The sequence below is a fragment of the Cornus florida genome, unplaced genomic scaffold, assembly GCF_030987335.1.
Source record: "Cornus florida cultivar Cherokee Brave unplaced genomic scaffold, ASM3098733v1 CherokeeBrave_3.0.0_Hap2_Chr11, whole genome shotgun sequence".
NCBI classification, from domain to species: Eukaryota; Viridiplantae; Streptophyta; class Magnoliopsida; order Cornales; family Cornaceae; genus Cornus; species Cornus florida.
In genome coordinates, this window is record NW_026775581.1 from 137,849,105 (window position 1) to 137,868,194 (window position 19,090).

The 19,090-nt window shown below is 34.8% G+C and overlaps 3 protein-coding genes across 8 annotated transcripts; all 3 read right to left on the reverse strand.

Moving 5' to 3' along the window:
• Nucleotides 1-523: 523 nt before the first annotated feature.
• On the reverse strand, nt 524-8,547 carry LOC132282443 (F-box/kelch-repeat protein At3g06240-like). 5 transcript variants are annotated; one of them, XM_059784127.1, is made up of 3 exons: nt 8,106-8,452; nt 2,077-2,276; nt 524-1,907 (listed from the first exon to the last, which is right to left on the reverse strand). In XM_059784127.1, the coding sequence occupies exon 3, from the start codon at nt 1,905-1,907 to the stop codon at nt 771-773; it is 1,137 nt and encodes a 378-aa protein (XP_059640110.1). In that variant the 5' UTR covers nt 2,077-2,276; nt 8,106-8,452; the 3' UTR covers nt 524-770. The 5 variants fall into 5 exon arrangements, with proteins under 5 accessions (XP_059640110.1, XP_059640109.1, XP_059640108.1 ...); XM_059784126.1 differs by having other exon boundaries at nt 524-1,941; nt 8,106-8,451; XM_059784125.1 differs by having other exon boundaries at nt 524-2,276; nt 8,106-8,451.
• A 1,727-nt stretch (nt 8,548-10,274) lies between these two features.
• LOC132283847 (putative F-box protein At3g16210) lies at nt 10,275-12,472 on the reverse strand. Its single transcript, XM_059785875.1, has 3 exons — nt 12,275-12,472; nt 11,735-11,827; nt 10,275-11,600 (listed from the first exon to the last, which is right to left on the reverse strand). Exon 3 carries the CDS (start codon nt 11,572-11,574, stop codon nt 10,429-10,431), a length of 1,146 nt encoding a protein of 381 aa, XP_059641858.1. The 5' UTR covers nt 11,575-11,600; nt 11,735-11,827; nt 12,275-12,472; the 3' UTR covers nt 10,275-10,428.
• A 2,068-nt stretch (nt 12,473-14,540) lies between these two features.
• Nucleotides 14,541-18,608, reverse strand: LOC132284892 (ribosomal RNA-processing protein 8). 2 transcript variants are annotated; one of them, XM_059787032.1, is made up of 9 exons: nt 18,299-18,595; nt 18,124-18,185; nt 17,924-17,975; nt 16,350-16,464; nt 16,135-16,229; nt 15,429-15,535; nt 15,222-15,336; nt 15,099-15,143; nt 14,541-14,996 (listed from the first exon to the last, which is right to left on the reverse strand). In XM_059787032.1, the coding sequence occupies exons 1-9, from the start codon at nt 18,479-18,481 to the stop codon at nt 14,925-14,927; spliced, it is 846 nt and encodes a 281-aa protein (XP_059643015.1). In that variant the 5' UTR covers nt 18,482-18,595; the 3' UTR covers nt 14,541-14,924. The 2 variants fall into 2 exon arrangements, with proteins under 2 accessions (XP_059643015.1, XP_059643014.1); XM_059787031.1 differs by having other exon boundaries at nt 15,099-15,336; nt 18,299-18,608.
• Nucleotides 18,609-19,090: the final 482 nt, after the last annotated feature.

Genomic DNA, 19,090 nt, shown 5'->3' on the forward strand with positions numbered 1-19,090 from the left:
AAAGACAATACTTACCTACCGACAAGTAAGTAACTATAATTTGAATTCAAGATTGCCAGGTAATAGTCTGTTAAAATTTGTTGCATAGCTACATTACACGAAACAAAACAGTGTTTGTGACGGGACATGCATACGAAAATTCATACCAGAATGTCCAATGAATTTCTTTGCCAATGATTTTTCTCTATATATATGTGCGTTGACAACTTTGTGTCATATAGACAACTGATGTATTTGGGTTATGTTTACAGGGGGAGAGGGATCATATTAAATTGTTGGTCAATCACAGTGTGTATACCCGTATGTATGTATGTGTATCTAATATGTACTATATTATATGCATATATGTATCTATGAATATATAAAGCATATTTTGGCTCATTAAAATAATTGTAAAGGTTAAAATGGCAATTGTAAAGGTTCTAGTCTTCCTGGCATTGTGATAAACCCCAGCTTGGGTACCAATAATAATAATAATAAGTAGAATGCTAATGTTTACTGCAAAGGAATGGGACGGGATTGATTTACAGAGACGAAATAAATTACTCTTATCTCCAATTCAAAGACATCCACAATATTGATAATGTTAGTATCATTTTACATGCAAGTACATTATTACCAATATACAAAATGATAAAATAGCATGACATATTACCCTTTCTTTAGTTTGGAATCTAATTTGCCCCTTTTTCACCAAAAACCACACACATGAATCACAAGAGAAGAGATACAAACCAGAAAGTTCAAAATCTGAAACGGCAGGTTAAATTTCAGATTGAACCCAAGTTTAAAACTTGCTCTACATCGGACAACTGATTCTGTTGTAGGAATCCATCTCTGCTCCTGACTGCGACTAGACTCTCCTTGTAGATCAAGAACTCGACCCAGAACTGGGATCCAACAAGATCTGTAATTTCACGAGTCTCTGGATCATATAAGCCCACATGACCATCACAAACAGTTTCCACAATAAGCTGACCGTTCTTCCAAAAGCCAAGAGGTGACTTGTGCTTTAAAAGGAGTTCAACTGTTAAATGTTTTGTCCAACACCCTTCTTCCATCATCACCCATATTTCAACAAATGGACCAGATTCAGAATAAATCAGAGCAAGAGAGTTATCGTAGGGTGCAAGATCAGCATAGTATCCATAGTCTGAACTGGGAATATCACGAATCTCGTGAAACAACTCATTGCCCATGTCAAATGAAAGGATCACACGATGCTGGTCTCCGGCTCTTAAACAAAACCAGTGATAAACTCCATTAATAAAAGTGTTAGACTGAGGGGTGTGAATGGTAGAATAAGGCAAAGCAACATCAAGATATCTCCAGGAATCAGTAGATAGGGTATACACAGCAGCCTTATAAGGACCATACCTTGTTTCTCTAATAAATTCCAGTGTGTTCCACATCCAAACCAGCTTGTAATCATTAGTAATGGGATCGAAACCAAATCCAAATGCTTCTAGGTTATTCACCACATTGGGTGGAAAGTTTCGAGGGAGTACTGGGACGGACCTAAATTCTCTGGTTGCGGGATTCCAAAGAGCAAAGCAGCGGTGGTGATGAATGCAATTGTGTAGACACAGTATGCCGTTACAAGCACTAATCTGAAGATTGTTGGACATATTCACCACCACATCCTCACACAACAGGGGAGAACCGGCGAGTGTTTGATCAGGGTACAATGAGAAAACATATTTGTCGGTAATTTTGTCAAAACGCTTAACAAAAAGACTGCCACTGTTGGCGCGGTGGTGGTTCAAGTGCTTAGTAACAAAACTAGGGTTTTTGATGATACTGTACCAATTCTTGCAAACCACTCTGTAACGAATCAGTGATTTCACGGGCAGCCTTAAGAGGATCTCAATAACCACATCCTCAGGAATTTCATTACAAGTCGCCATCTGCAAGCCCCCTTTTCTAATGAAAACCTAAACCCTAAAACCCAATTTCCAATTGAAATCAAAATACTACTGGTACCATTTTTCTTCAACTAAAAAAAGGACTTTGAGAAAAATTGAGCATATCAAATAATGAAGATAACAGGAAATTAAGAAGGGCGATGAGACTTACGGGATTGTTTGGAATGGGATCATCCGTTGTTGACAAGTAAGAACACCATGAATGATGAAACCCAACTGATTTTCTTTTGTTCCCTCTGAAATCTCTAGATCTACGCACTTATTGGAGGCTTGGAGCTACTCTCTCTGAAACTCAATTAGATCAGTGCAAAGAATACCTGCTACCAGAGCAAGCACGTCCGCCCTCTGCAACTGTTCATCTCAAGTCATACAAAATGGATATGCCAGTTTTTTATTTATTAAAATCGATATGTGAGTTTCTGTTAAGGGAAAAACAAATAATTAAAAAAATTCTAGTTTAAGTATATTATATTTGATAAAATATCTAATTTTAATGTAATCGGTGGAGATGATATTATTGTTCATGATATTTGTTTTAAATAATTATTAAGGTAAATTTTTATCGAACTTTTAAAATTTCTCATTTTGCTTATTCTTAGCCTCCATTTAATTAGATAAAAATTTATAGTAGTATAGGAAAGAAAAATCACTCTTTCTATTTTGCTTATTCTTAGCCTCCATTTATTTAGGTGCATTTGGTTAACATGTGATTATAATCTGTTTGAAAAAAAAAAGGGAGAAGAGTGAACAAAAATTTAATACCAGCTAAAATAGGAAGACAAAAATGCCAACTATTGAGTTCTTCTTATTGTGAATAAGCTCATTAAGTGTCTCACCAGAGATGAGTGTGTCTGTAAGTCCTATTAATTGATGTGCATATTCAGTTGAGCTCTCATGGGCTAATTTGATCAATATTGGAAGCATATTGAGGGATGGTTCAAGTGGTGATAAGTCATCCTGGCATCGATTATCCCTGACTTCAGAACCAATAATATAATAAGTTGAATGCTAAAACTTCTTCAATATGAGTTTTTTCAAGTGGAATGAAGCATTAACAACTTAAAATTTAGTTTCGCTGCTTTTTTAATGCAATTCTTATTTTGTTATGAGTGTCGTAGTCATTCTGAATTGTCAAAGTGAAACAATTATAACCATTGATGACTTGAAGTGGAATTTGATTAATGGCTCAGTGATCTAGCGATATCAGCCTTTTATTTCTTAGAAAGAATCAGGGATTCAAATATCAGACGAGACAAGTGTGGGACTTACCAACTAGGAAAAAAAAATAAAAAGAAGTAGTATCTGTTTAGAGGAAAGATGTTTATCAACTCCGTAGGGGAAACTAATAGTCACAATGAAACTTCCTCCAATAATGGAGGTTAAAACCACTATGTTAACTTACAACAAAGTTTTGAACCTGATGTTATTTAACGGTTGGTTGGATAAAGCAATAAGATGTCTTGCTTTTTCTGCCTCCATACAGCCTACTTCCTTTATTACAATACATTTCAATTGAATTGAATTCAACGTCATAAGTAACACAATCTTGACTTCATGGAAATAAGATGTTTTCCATTCTAATGTTTACTGCAAGGGAATAGGATTGATTTACTGGAGTTGCATCGTTATTTATCCTGGGTAGTAAATTTTTTTTTTTTTTTTTTTTTTTTTGCCTTCCACTTTTGCTTTTACCCTGTCATAAATAAATCAAAGCTCCATTTCAACCTCTCATAGACCAAATAGATCACCTCCACAACATTGATCAGGACACAAATGTTGTACCATCATTTTAGATGCAACTATAATCTTTTTAGGTGCGACTATAATATTATCAATAAAGAAAATGATAAAATAGCATCCAGTTTCCCCCTTTTTCACCAAAACACATGCGTGAATCACAAGAGATGGATATAAACCAGAAATTTCAAAATCCTAATCAGCAATGACAGGTTGTTTTTCAACTTGAACTCAACACAGTTTTAGAAAAGTTAAAAATTAGATCCACGTCAGACAACTGATTATGTGCTAGCAAACCATCTCCACCCCCAATTGCGACTAGGCTCTCCCGGTACACCAAGCAGTTAGCCCAATTCGGGGAACCAAGATACTTAATTTCATGAGTCTCTGGATCATATAAGACCACCCGACGTTCATCAATTTTTGTAATAATCTTACCGTTCTTCCAAAATCCAAATGGATATCTGATTAGCTCCACAGTTAATTGTTTGGTCCAACCCCCTTCCTCCCTCATCACCCATATGTCAACTCCACCCTTGTCCTCCTTAATATATATAAGAGCAAGAGAGTTATTGTAGGGCACAATACTTGAAGGTTTTGAACTTGGAATATCCAGAATATCATGAAACAATTCATTGCTCATGTCAAATGAAAGGATCAAATAATGATTGAAATTCTCTGATACACTCCAGTAATAAACTCCATTAATGCATGTGCTAGTCTGAGGGGTGTCAATCCAAGTATAAGGCAAATCAACATCAAGATGTCTCCAGGAATCAGTAGATAGTGTATACACAGCAACCTTATAAGGACCATGCATTTTGCCTCTAATAAAATCTGCAGTGTTCCAAATCCGAACCAGCTTGTAATCATTAGTAATGGGATCCAAACCAAATCCAAAAGTTTCTTGGAAACTCGTCACATTGGGTGGAAATTTACGAGGGACTTCGGGGAGGGACCTATATTCTCTGGTTGCGGGATTCCATAGAGCAAAACGTCGAGAATGATAGGACAAACATAGTATGCCGTTACAGGCACCAACCCAAAGTTTGTCTGGCATATCCACCACCAAATCTTGATACACCGGGGAAGAACCGGCAAGTGTTTGATCAGGGTACAATGAGAAAACATATTTCTCGGAAATTTTGTCATGACGGTGGACAAAAAGTCGGCCACTGTTGGTGTGGCGGTTGAAGTGCTTGGCAACAAAACTTGTGTTTTTGATGATAGTGTACCAGTTTTTGCATACGGCTCTGGCCCGAATCAGTGATTTCACGGGCAGCCTTAAGAGGATGTCAATAATCACATCATCAGGAATCAGCTGATGAAATTCATTACAAGTAGCCATCTGCCAACCTTTTCTATTGATTCTATTCAAAACCTAAACCCAATTTCAATCGAAATCAAAATACTACAACCATTGTTCCTGATTAAAAGAAAAATGATAAAAATTCAGCATATCAAATATTGAAGATAACAGGTAATTGAGAAGGACGATGAGACTTACAGGATTGTTTGGAATGGATCATCCGTTTGACAACTAAGAACAATATGAAACCAACTGATTTTCTAGATGATTTAGGCATTAATTTGTTGGGGCTAGCAGAGCAAGCAAACTCCTTGAAAGTCAATTAGATGAGTGCAAGAAATGCAAAAAACACATATTTATTGGAGCTATTTGAGCAAGCACAAGCACGCAAAGGCCATTTTACCGAAAAATATTTGCCGCCGACCTTAAACAAGAGAGTGGGGTGTGTCCACAGAGAAAAAAAATAAATTACTAAAATTGATAGAAACAAGGGATCCGGTTCCTGTACATTGCTGAGCTGGATCCCTGGAAATTTGAGCGGTGGATATCTAGCCATCTCAGTATGTGAGTGATAAGATCAAAGAAGTTAAGGCACTTTTAATTTTTCCTTAGCATTCTCCATATCCACGATATCTACGAAGACGAAAACACCTTCATATCGTTTCTGATCTTTACGAAGTGAATTTGTTTGGAGTGGGTGTAAATAGGACAATCTTTGGAATAATCATTTATAGGGTTTGATTGGGGAAGTTTAAAAAAAAAAAAAAAAACAAGATTGATAATCGTTTTGCTTTAATTGGTTCCCATCCCTCTCTCCTGCTGAGCTCGTTTTGCTTTAATTGGTTTCCATCCCTCCTCTCCTGCTGAGCTGGATCGCTTGATGGAGCAGCTGAAATCAGAGGATTGATCTCAGCAACATAGAGGAGTGGGATACACTATTAAGGATTTAAGCTTCTTAGTAAACTATTTTTTTATAGGGTTTGATTGGGGAAGTTTAGAGTGTACATCAGTGGCTCGCAGTGATCAGCTACCTAGTCATCTTGGCATCGAATGTCCCAGCTTCAGTACAAATAATAATAAGTTGAATGCTCAAACTTTTGCAATATGAGCTTTTTCAAGTAGTGTGATGCATTAACAACTCATGAGTTAGTTTCCGCGCCTTGTCAATGCATTTATTCTTCTGTTACATACATTACTGTCCTTGTAGATCAGATGTTTTATCAGTTCCATGGGAGAAAATTATTTATCTATGATGGAGCATAGTATCGGAGTCACACTGAAACCTTTTTTTTCAGATCAGACACTTAAAACCACCATGTTACACCAAAATTTGGGGCTGATGATGCTATTTAACTGGTAGTGGGACAAAGCAACAAAAACTCCTTACTTCTTCTACATACATACAGCCACAATCTCAACTTCCCACATGAGCAAGAATTAATACGCATTTGCGGATTTAGATCAATAAGATGTTTTTCCATTCTAACGTTTACTGCAAGGGAATGGGATTGATTTACTAGAGTTGCATCTTTATTCTTCCTAGGTAGTAATTCATTTTTATTTTATTTATTTATTTGCCTTGCACTTTTGCTTTCACCCTGTCATCATAAATCAAAGCTACATTTGGACATCTCATAGACAAAATATATAACCTCCAATTCAAAGACCTCCACAACATTGATCCAGACAGCAATGTTCTATAATTTTAGATCCAACTATATTACCAATATACAAAATGATATAATAACATGACATTATCCTTTAGTTCTGCATCTGGTTCCTTCTTTTCACCCAAACAAACGAGTGAATCATAAGAGATGAGATATAAACCAGAAATTTCAAATTCCTCACTTAGAAAAGTTTAAAACTTTATCTACATCAGACAACTGATCCTGTTCTAGGAACCCATCTCTGCCCCTGATTGTGACGAGGCTCTCCTTGTAGACCAAGACATTGAACAAAAACAAGGATCCAAGATGCTTGATCTCATGTGTCTCTAGATCATATAAGGCTAAATTAGTATCATCATCATCACTTCCCATAAAAAGTTGACCATTCTTCCAAAACCCAAGCGGCAATTTGTGTTTTGAAAGGAGTTGAACAGTGAATTGTTTTGTCCAACACCCTTCTTCTATCATCACCCATATGTCAACAACTGAAGAATCATAATCACGACACATGAGAGCAAGAGAGTTATTGTTGTTGTAGGGTGCAAGAACTGCAGGTTTTGAACTAGGAATATCACGTATCTCATGAACCAACTCATTGCCCATGTCAAATGAAAGGATTACACGACGACGGTGGTCATTGTGTATTGCAAACCAGTGATAAACTCCATTAATGCATGTGTTAGACGGAGGGGTATCAATGTCAGAATAAGGCATGGGAAAATCAAGATATCTCCAGGAATCGGTAGAGAGTGTATACACAGCAACCTGATAAGGACCGTACCTCACATTTGTAACATCATCTAGTGTTTTCCAAATCCAAATCACCTTGTAATCATTGGTAATAGGATCCAAACCAAATCCAAAAGTTTCTTCGTGTGGAAATTTATGAGAGGGCATGGGGAGGGACCTAAATTCTCTGGTTGCCGGATTCCACAAAGCAAAGTGATTGGAACGAAAGTGATTGGACAGACAAAGTATGCCATTATAGAGACTGATGCCTAGATAGTGAGGCATATCCACCACCATATCCTCATACACAAGAGGAGAGCCGGCAAGTGTTTCATCAGGGAACAATGAGAAAATAAATTTATGGGAAATTATGTCCAAACGGTGAACAAAAAGACGGCCACTGTTGTTGGTGTGGTGGTTGAAGTGATTAGTGACAAAACTAGGGTTTTTGATGATGGTGTACCAATTTTTGCATACCACTCTGGCTCGAATCAGTGATACCACAGGCAGTCTTAAGAGGATATCAATAATCACATCCACAGGAATTTCATTATCAGTCGCCATCTGCCCCCTTTTCAATTGATTCGATTGAAAACCTAAACCCCAAAACCCAAAACCAAATTCAATTGAAATCAAAATACTACCATTCTTCTTCAATTAAAAAAAATATGGAGAAAAATTCAGCATGCCAAATATTCAAGCTAACAGGAAATTAAGAAGGGCGATGAGACTTACAGGATTGTTTGGAATGGGATCATCCGTTGACAACTAAGAACACCATGAAACCAACTGCGATTTCCCTTTGAAATATGTAGATAATATAGGCACTTGTTGGGGCTACCAGAGCAATCAATCTCTCTGAAACTCAACTAGATCAGTGCAAGAAACGCAAAGAATACGAGCCAGCACAAGCAGCCTCTCCAAAAGTCAAATCTCTCTCTCTCACTCTCTCTGTCAGTCAAGGACCTTCTACTCCGTTTTGTTTACAAGTGATGTTACTGAACCGAAAAGAAAAATATTGACCGCTGACTATTCTCCAATGCCAAAGCTATAAGTCTCCGTACTCTGAAAGTTATACGTGAGTTTCATGTCCAGGTTGAACAACAACAACAAAAAAATTGCTAAAACATACTCCAATTTCAATATAATGTGCGGAAATAACTCATTATGTTTGACTAAAATAATTATTAATTGATGAATGTTAAATTCTTGTTTTATTTATAAAATTAAGGTTTAATTATATGAAAATTAACTATGAAAAGTGAGGAAAAAAAAAAAAAAATTCAAAATTTTAATGCATTAAGTTAGATTGAAAATTTTTACTAAACTAAATTTGCCATAAGTACCATTCATGATTTTGGTGGAAGTTGGTGTATCACGTGAAAACTACCGGGATGAAATCTACAAAGAAAATATTAAAAATGGTACTTTGTTTACATAACTAGTACTAATTTTACTTTTACGTAAAGAGTGACAACTTTATCGTTTGTCCCAATTTTACAAATTGATCTATTTTTAAATAATCACATTCATTTTTAATAAAGTTAACAAAAGACACTCTTAACTATCACTTGCAACACATGATAAACTGGCATTATTCATGATAAGTTGATATTATTACTCTTTAACAGTCACTTATTCTACAGAACTAATAATCTATTTAAAGGGAGGCATACCTAAGGTGATAAATTTTTACTCCTCATTTCCTAACATGACAAGTTTCAATAAGGTCATTGTTCGCCAAAAAAAAATTACAATTATTACCGTGAAGAAGAGAAAAAATGTTACACACATATACCACACAAAAGTGCAAAAATTAGAATTTTGAAAACTGAAAAAAATAAAAAAATAAAAGAATTTTGAAGGAAAAAATTAAGATTCATTTGAAGAAGGAAAAGTAACTTCTATTTTTTAATATTTTTTAGAATTTGAATAGATGGAAAAAGAATCGTAATAGAAAATATAGTTTCCCCTATTAGACTAGTTCCTTCCAAAACTTTTTTCACACAAAACACGCGAAAATAATATTTTCTCGTGAAAACTGTTTCTTTTTATTTGAAGTTCATATTTTATCTAACAACTAAATCATGTAAAGCAACTGAATTTCTATTCTACCTGAGCTTCTTTTCTATTGAGTTTCAAAAAGGCAAGTTCGGTAACAATTTCTATTTTAGTAGACTTCTAAAAGGCAAGTTCTCTTGCAGTACAATTTGGACTATTTTTTTTTTTTTTTTTTTGGAAATATATACATTGTATATGATATATATATATATATATATATATAGAATAATATATATTTTGCTCTTTTTGTGTTCTTTTGTTGGAAGTCCACGAGCCCAATTTATTATTATTATTATTATTTTATATTTTTAAACTTCCTTATTTCTCTTAAATGAATTGTTAGTTTTACTTCTACCTAAGAAGTCTTGAAGTATTGTTTTAATTTAAACAATATAAATGAATATAAATAATTATATTAATAAATTTAATAATTCATCATTTTATTAAAACTTTTGATAAAAATAGACATCACCAAACATAAATTTATTTATTTTTTTAATATTTGAAATTATAAGGATAATTTTGGTATATACAATCACTTTCTTTTCATTTTCATACCATCCAAAGCAACAAACTAATATTTTCATACAATTTTTCTCAATAAATTTTCATACTAATCAAATGTTTAATATAAAATAACTTTTAATTTCATTCACTTCACTTTCTTTTTTTTTTTTTTTTGTATTTCATTTTATTTCTTACTCATTTTTATCTAGCCGAACGGTGTCTTAATGTTCAATCATTTTATTTATCCGGCAAGAAACATGGTAGCCCCATCAAAAATGAAGGTAAGGAAGTACATTAGACTGACTATTGATATATTTAATTTCAAATGGAGCTATATTACCAATAAATAAAATTATAAAATAGCAAGGGCTTTACATTTTCTGCACGTACCAATAAATAATTTCTCCTTTTCACCAGAACACATGCATGAATCACAAGAGAGGTGATATAAATCAGAAATTTCAAAATCTATTTCATCTGGAATGGCAGGTCAGGTTGGACTGAACTGGGTCTTAGAAAAGTTTATAATTTGATCTACATCAGACGACTGATCATTTTCTAGAAACCCATCTCCACCCTTGATCGTGAATAGACTCTCCCTGTAGACCAAGCAATCAGCCCAAATCGGGGATCCAAGATGCTTAATTTCACGAGTCTCGGGATCATATAACACCACATGACTATCACCAATTTCTGTAATAAGCTGACCATTCTTCCAAAACCCAAACGGCAATCTGACAGCTGAAGGGAGTTCAACACTAAATCGTTTGGACCAACCTCTTTCCTCCTTCATCACCCAAATGTTAACTGGACCGCGATCATAATACATGAGAGCAAGAGAGTTGTTGTAGGATACAAGAACCGGCGGTTTTGAACTTGGAATATCACGAATCTCGTGAAACAACTCAATACCCATGTCAAATGAAAGGATCACAGGATGACCGTCATCGTGTATTGCAAACCAGTGATAAACTCCATTAATGCATGTATTAGAGCGAGGGGTGGCAATGCTAGAATAAGGCAAAGCAACATCGAGATATCTCCAGGAATCGGTGGAAAGTGTATACACAGCAACCTGATAAGGACCATACCTCATTTCCATAACATCATCCAGTGTGTTCCAAATCCAAACCACCTTGTAGTCATTAGTAATGGGATCGAAACCAAATCCAAAAGTTTCTTGGGAGCTCGCCACATTGGGTGGAAAGCTACGAGGGAATACAGGGAGGGACTTAAATTCTCTGGTTGCCGGATTCCACAGAGCAAAGTGTTTCCAATTATTGCGATTGCAGAGACACAGTATGCCGTTACAGGCACCAACCCAAAGATAATGGAGTACATCCGCCGCCACATCCTGATACACCGGGGGTGAACCGGCTAGTGTTTGATCAGGGAACAATGAGAAAACAAATTTCTGGGAAGTTTTGTCAAAACGGTTGACAAAAAGACGGCCACTGTTGTTGGTGTGGTTGAAGTGCTTAGTAACAAAACTAGGGTTTTTTATGATAGTGTACCAATTTTTGCATACCACTCTGGCCCGAAGCAGTGATTTCACGGGCAGCCTTGAGAGGATCTCAATGATCACATCTTGAGGAAGCAGCTGATAAATGTCATTACAAGTCGCCATCTGCGGCATCCTTTTCTACTGATTCGATTGAAAACCTAAACCCAATTTCAATTTAAATTAAAAAAAACTACCATTTTCTTGAATTAGAAAAAAATAAAAAAGAAAATGAAAAATTTAGCATATAAAACATTGAAGATAAGAAGAAATTAAGGAGGAGGGTGAGACTCACAGTCACAGGGATTGTTTGGAATGAATCATCCGTCGGCAACTGTGATTTCTTTTCCTCCTTTCAAATAATCTCTAGATCCAAGCATTTGTTGGGCTACCAAACCAAAGCAACCAATCTCTCTCACACTCAATTAGATTAATGCAATAAAACTCAAATTTTCTAATGGGATAATCCAACAGTCTTTATTTCAACATGTTCATAAAAGAAATGGGCTGAAAACTTGCAGCTGTATCTAAGAAGGTTACAAAGGTTTTAAGACACTTGTTTGCAAATAACTTTCCATTTCAACCCCAAAAATTTCTTTATTCTTTATCCTATATTAATTATAGTTTTATTTGCTATTTTTTTTGTTGTACATATAATAAATATGACATTGATCAACCATTTATTTTGTGTGGGGTAAATTTAATCTTGACATTTACAGTAGTATTGATTATTGTCAGGTATATAAAATATTCGAAACAAACACATCAAAAAAAAAAAAAAATTCAGCTTATGAAATACATAAGACAGAAAATTAGGAAGGATGATGAGACTTACAGGATTGTTTGGAATGGATGATCCGTTGCCAACTAAGAACACCATGAAACCAACTGATTTTCTTGATTTTCTTAGCAGAGCAAGCCCTCGGTGCAACATTATAATTTCATTTATGGAGGTTGATCCTTAGACAGAGAATAGTTGAAGATTAGTTCTAACTACCCTTCAATTATTTATATAAGAATTGTAGTTCAGTTCATTGCATTATTCCCAAAACCTAGCGATAGATTCGGAATCTATAGTAAAATTGCAGAAAAGTCTAACATGGTATATTAAATTGCAGAAAAGTCTAATTAGAATAACTTAGGGACCATTGTGGTGGAACCCAACAACATTAATAAAAGTTGTAATTTATGGTGGTTACTGGTTATAGACGTTAACACAATTATATTTGTTACTTAATTTTTCCAATAATGGTGGGTTATAGACGTTAACACAATTAAATTATTTACTTAATTTTTGTTGAAGAGGGAGTAAATGCCAAGAATTCAGGCTTGGATGATGGATGCATTCACAGAGGCATGCCCACTCTTCCTTCCAATTAAAATTGGCCCTCTAGCTTCTTAGACAGACGCATCTCACCTTCTAATTATAATAACTTGTGGACTACTCTTTGTTTCATTAAAACTGGAGGTTTTAAATTCAGGTTCGACTACTTTTCATGCTAATAAAAACCAACCAAACATGGTGGTGTTAGGTGAGGGAAGATTCGAGGCATTAAAAATTGCGTGGAGTGAAGACCTATAGTTGCTTATAGTAGTGGTGGTGTATCTCTTTTGACTTTTGGTTGACTTGGGTTTGATTGGAAAGTTAACTCAAGTGTTGAGCCAATACATGGTTACACCTTCGAGCATTTGGCTTGGGGTGACAATTTTGGAAAATTGGTCTCGTTGTTGTCTGATTACATTTAGGGCTAGTTTTGTAAGTGGAAATGTAATGCTTTTAGTTTTATTTTATTTTTGATAGCAAAGTAACTTTAAAAAAAGAAGGTTTATTTCTTATCTTTCTCGGAGAATGTGTATTTCATTCTCACCAATAAATTCGAAGTAAAAATAACATTAAGGACGGTGATTGTGGATTAAGTACTAACATATGTGGATGAAAGAGATGTCCATGTCGTTGAGAATCTTGAAATTGTATCCTTGACTAAGAAACGAGAGTGAGAGAGATCCAATAAATCATAACTTCAAGAATATATATAATTACGCATATATATATATGTATGGGAAAATTACATATAAATGGAGTCAAAGTTCTATATTTACTTAGAGACTGAGTCAAAGTTTCATATTTCTCTAAAATGGATTGCTGAGGTGGCACATGATTTTTTACTGTTTAAAAAATTGTGGTGCCTAAAATGCCCTTCCCTAACAAAAAAGTAGTACCTTCAGTTCAAAAAAATAGTACCTTCAGTTCAAAAAAGTAGTACCTTCAGAGAAAAAATAGTACCTTCGCGGGTGTTTAAAAAATATGGTACCTGGACACCAAAAAGTAGTACCTTCAGTTCAAAAAAGTAGTACCTTCGAAGAAAAAGTAGTACCTTCGCGGAAGGGTATTTTAGGCACCGTAATTTCTAAACAGTAAAAAACCATGTGCCACCTCAGCAATCCATTTTAGAGAAATATGAAACTTTGAATCAGCCTATAAGTAAATATGAAACTTTAACTCCATTTATATGTAATTTTCCCTATATGTATATATATTTATGGTCTGTATTTGGTTGAATAGTTTTTCTTTTTAAGCCATCGACGTACCAAACTAGGCTCATTGGCTAATCAAGACACTTAATACCGAGTGTTTGGCCGGCCAACGTGTGAAGCCCATCAACTGAACAATCAGATCCCGAGGTTCTATTCATTGGTAACGTAATTGTTTTCAAAAAACACACTTTGTAAAGTGAAGTCCTTGTAAGCTTCAAAGATAGGTCACATAGCTTTGTTTTGTTTATTGTATATTTTTTTATTAACATTTTACCTGACTAGTAGATTCATTTATTTCATTGAAGCAAGGAAATCAAACTTACAGAATGAGGTTGCTCATCATGACAATCTTACGGTTTTAAAGTGATGTTATTCAATACATGTTACAAAATTAAGAAATGATAAGTCTTCTGGTCTCAATTGTCAACTCCTCCTTCGAATACAACATGATTAGCAATGAGTTGAAGAGAAAGGGACATTTACGGAAATTAATTATTAATTTATTTATTTTTTTAAAGAGTTCCAACGTAATTCAACCACGTTATATTAGGAAGAAGAGTCAGTAATTGAGGTCAAAAGACTATTTCTCATAAATCACCAAAGATAGTTTAAGATGAGGTACATGAAAGAAGTAGAGATCAATATGAAATGTAGTCTACGAGTTCCTGAATTGGATCAAATTTAAATTCAAATTCAAATATAAACTTGATGAGCTTTCACACACACACACACACACTTATTTATGATCCACATCTATTAAACCCTACTTCATTCCCGGCACCAGCTAGGAATATATCTTGTGAGAACTGACCCTCAACTGCATATACATGCTACATCCAGCAGCTGCACGGTAACATTCGGTCATGTAGTAGTAAATCAGCATTCTCAGGGCGCGCAAGAAAACGCGATTGATGCTATCAACCTAATCACGGAAACACCATGTCCAGAGCTCAGCGACGCTTGTACAAACAAGGCTTCAGCTCAGGCCACTCAATTCCCTTCCTCTTTAAATTTTGTTTCTCCTGTAAAACGCGCAGAGTGAAGAAATTCATTATGAACATCTCACCATATTAAATCAAGGACCAGATTCCATCTCGCAAGTAAAACAGATAAAGCTACCGAACCTTTTTCTGGAAGTATAACAGTATGAACATTTTATTGGAGAGATCCTGCACAGAGTATGCATCATTAGCATGGATAAATGAAGCATCAATCTGAAAAGAAAGACGATAGGAATATAAACGTACCGTTGAAACAGATGTAAATCCTAGCTCACAGACAGCTTTTGAGAACCTATCTGGGTCTGCTCCTCCAGTATTGGGATCAAACCTGCTCTTTACCTCTGCTATCAAAAGCCAGCCACTGTAAAGAGCCATCAAGTACTAAATTATGAACAAGAAAAGCAAAAAACAGATAAGGTGATCTAAAAGCTATAAATGAAATCCCATGCATACCGTGGCTTAAGAATTCTGTGTGCTTCTTTGAGGTAACTTGGGAAATTAGTCCCCATTAGTGAAAGACAAAAGACAGCAACATCTATAGAGGAAGAGTCGAGGGATGTCTGCAATTAAGAGCAGGAGCATTTAACTATCAGTGAGGTCCTTTAATAGTTGCATATAGAAATCCTCAAAGAAAAAATAGTCTTTGAATTCTAAAGACTCTTGAGACTCTGCTTCTTAAAAATTCCAAAGGATCAAGTGAAAAGAAGTAGAAGACATTGTAAAACTAGCCTCTAATTTAGTTATGTATCTTATATCTCGATTACAATCACTTGCATGATTCAAAAATTGAGAATAGTCTGGCATGCGCCTAAACTACAAAGTTGAGACTTAAATATAATACAAATCGGATAGGATCTTGTATTATGAGTTCATATTTCCGTTCAACTCTTGCTGAACTAATATGAGTTGAATTTTGGACCATCTATCGTCCATACCTTCATAACTTCGAAATTATAACACAACAAAGGACAAAGAAAAATGTATTTTTTCTTTCTTGTTGACTAACATTCTATAAGTGGTTACAACGTATAACAACTGCACCAATATGCTGGAAAGGAAATCCCAAATTTCTTATAAAAATAATTCTGGGCATACTGCAAGAGAATCATTTAAAAGCAAGAAGATCACAATCGCAAGTCTAACATAATGCAGAACATACATTTGACATATCACAAGCGATTACGGAAGGATCATTTGAGAGAAGATCGAAAGAGTACACTTTATTCTTGACATTTCTTGCGAGCCGTGCATCTCCTGAAACATAATGGAACATGATGATGTTAACATAGCAACCAAAAAAAGTATTAACAAGTATCACTATTTGGTTATATTTATGTTCAAAAGATTTCCATGCAAATTCTATAAAGTTCTCACCACAGCCAAAATCAGCCACAATTAAAGAAGGGTTGTGATCCTTTAGCCATTTTATAATAATATTAACTGGCTGCTCAGGCCAATGCAACATTTGCTCTTGATATCCTGCATGATACTGGCCAGGTAGTAAACATAAGTTATAAAACAGAACCTCAAGATGTCATGTATATTTTAATAATAAAATTACAAAACATTACTTCTGTTGCCAGTAACAAAGCTGTAAGCAGATCAAATAAAAGTAAACAAAATACAAGACACCTCATTGTTACGTAAATGTAATCCAATAGCATAAAAATGAAAGATTTTAATAGAATGAACCAGAAAAAAGACTTCGAAATGGATACAGAAAGAGTGCTGAAACATGGATGCTAAATACAAATTGGTCAATGCTATGGAAACCTTTTTACAACAATCTTACAATGATGGAAAACATTGTCAACCATCTTGTCCTTACTTGTTTTTCAGATCTAATTGGAATATTATCGAAAACATTCATGAGTTTGTTGAGGATTCACATTCAGATACTAGTCCTGAAATATTTCTAGCAATAAGTTGCAATTTTTAACACTGACGCATGCATTGCAACCAATAACTTGCCCATTAAATTGCAAGAACAAAGGATGGTTTAGTAAGTTTAAAATACAAATGAAGATGTGAATGCCCAGGGGGTGAGAAAAATAGCAATAAACCTTGAAGGTATCACAAAGATCTTGTAGGAGTGGCTCTCCAATAAAGATCCATGAAGAATACAGATTGAAAGGCTTGAACCAAATCCAATCCAAAGCATAACATTCAATGACAAGCTGATCGAATCCATACTATAATCAGTGTATTCCATATAAGTCGAGGCCATTGTTTGGTGCAATGATAAAACTGTAGACTGCCAAGCATGAGAACCTGGATTGTTTTCTAAGGTTAGCCACTTTGTGCAAATCACGCCCCAAAGGTTAAGTTTTTACCAAGTCTAACCCTCCTAACACGCTTGATTAACAAGACCACAATGGATAATGACCTTGAAATTGCATTTTGCATAAACAATACACACATACATTACGACGGATACATTTTGGCTCTAGCTATCAAAGTATTGACTAATTTAGATTCAAGCATGGGTTCTGACATGGTAACCCCCCTGGCTGAAAGCACTTGGGATTATTAACTCCTAATTATGAGGGAAAATCACACACAGCAATTATATTCAGTTCATTCCTACAACTCATATTCATTGCGCCATATTATATGTTATCCAGATTCGTTATCCTATGAAATGCAGTCTGGTGCTGATCCATTTATGGGATGGCTAGAGATTAGAAATTAAGGATCTTCCTATTCATGACATCATATATTATTGTTTATAGCATATTTTCTAAGTAACACTCATGTAGAACAAAACTCACAATTGAAGATCACACAAAATTTAAAAAACAGCAACCAATGCTTGCAGTTAAAATTGAAAATTCAAATATCTCAAATTTATTATCATTCATGTTGAATTGACCACATGAAACCAATAAGTACACCCAACATATATAAAAGCTCAAAATGAAATGAAGTTATTGAATAAATAATCTCACCATTTTAAACAAATCTGGATCTTCTTTAAAATAGTTAAGAGCCTCGTCTCCACTGGAGAAAAGGAAAAATAAATTAAATATTCACCCAAGAAAACAGTATCAAATCCATGAACACCTTATGTGATGTAACTATATCTAAAATTGAAACACGTATATTCCAACAATAAGAGAAACAGTATCTAAAAGCATTATACACGTACGTGCAAGTGTAGAGCTTCTCGTTTATCATCCGAAAATGGCTTCCCGATAACCTTGCTCTCATCTACATGTATAACCGCCACCACCCAATTAACCATTAATATACAACGAACTGAGCCAATGGATGCATACACGTATTTATTTACACACACATATATATACACAGATAGAGAGGACCTTGTCGAGAAAAGCGGAAGACGGGGTACGCTTAGCAGGAGGAACAGCAGATTCTTCATCTTGATATTTCTTGTCTTCGTTGACGATGTTTGATGTCTTCGATTTTTTTGAAATTTTTTGAGAATTCGGTTTGTCACGCCTCATTCTTCTACGTTTTCGGTTGGATCTCTCTTCCTTCTTCATCACTTCACTTGGATTCAAAAATCAAAGTCAAGTAGTAACACCCCTTTCCAATTAGGGCTTATGAAGACAGCTTATATAACAACAGTGCGAGGTAGGGCTTATGTGGATAAACTATACAGGCCCCGTGGGCCGTTTCATAACCCAATTCAGGCTAAAGACCTTCCAGTGATTATAATGGGTAAAATGACAACGTATTTGTATTTAGGATGCTCACATGTAAATTGCTTTAAATTTTTTTGTTATTGGCAAATTTGCCATATATTCGAGTTTTGATCATTTTTCTCGATGCTTTTGAATTTTTTTTAACCTATTTATAAATCACTTTCACCTTTCTTAATTTTTATAAATTTTTATAAAAATCAAATATTATTTATTTCAAAATAAATTCTTGAAAGCTTTTAGATAAACTTTCAAAATCTTCAATGCAAAATGTTATTTCTCTATAGTAAATTTACATTTTAAAAGGAGCTAAGTATCAAAATGCTTCAATGGTGCATTTCATCCATTCATTATTCTTACTTTTTCATGTGACTTCCACATATCTGCACAAAAATAAAAAAAGGTCTTTGATTCTCAACATATGATAAGCTGAGAAATTTTTGAAATTTT

What these genes read in the sequence shown, in the direction of transcription:
- LOC132282443 (XM_059784127.1), bottom strand. Translation starts at nt 1,907, where the DNA reads ATGGCGACTTGTAATGAAATTCCTGAGGATGTGGTTATTGAGATCCTC.
- LOC132283847 (XM_059785875.1), bottom strand. Translation starts at nt 11,574, where the DNA reads ATGCCGCAGATGGCGACTTGTAATGACATTTATCAGCTGCTTCCTCAA.
- LOC132284892 (XM_059787031.1), bottom strand. Translation starts at nt 18,481, where the DNA reads ATGAAGAAGGAAGAGAGATCCAACCGAAAACGTAGAAGAATGAGGCGT. An exon ending in TGTGGCTGATTTTGGCTGTG is followed by an intron (nt 16,230 to 16,349) that starts GTGAGAACTTTA and finishes ATTATGTTTCAG; the next exon opens with GAGATGCACGGCTCGCAAGA. An exon ending in CACAGAATTCTTAAGCCACG is followed by an intron (nt 15,337 to 15,428) that starts GTATGCATGGGA and finishes GGCTCTTTACAG; the next exon opens with TGGCTGGCTTTTGATAGCAG.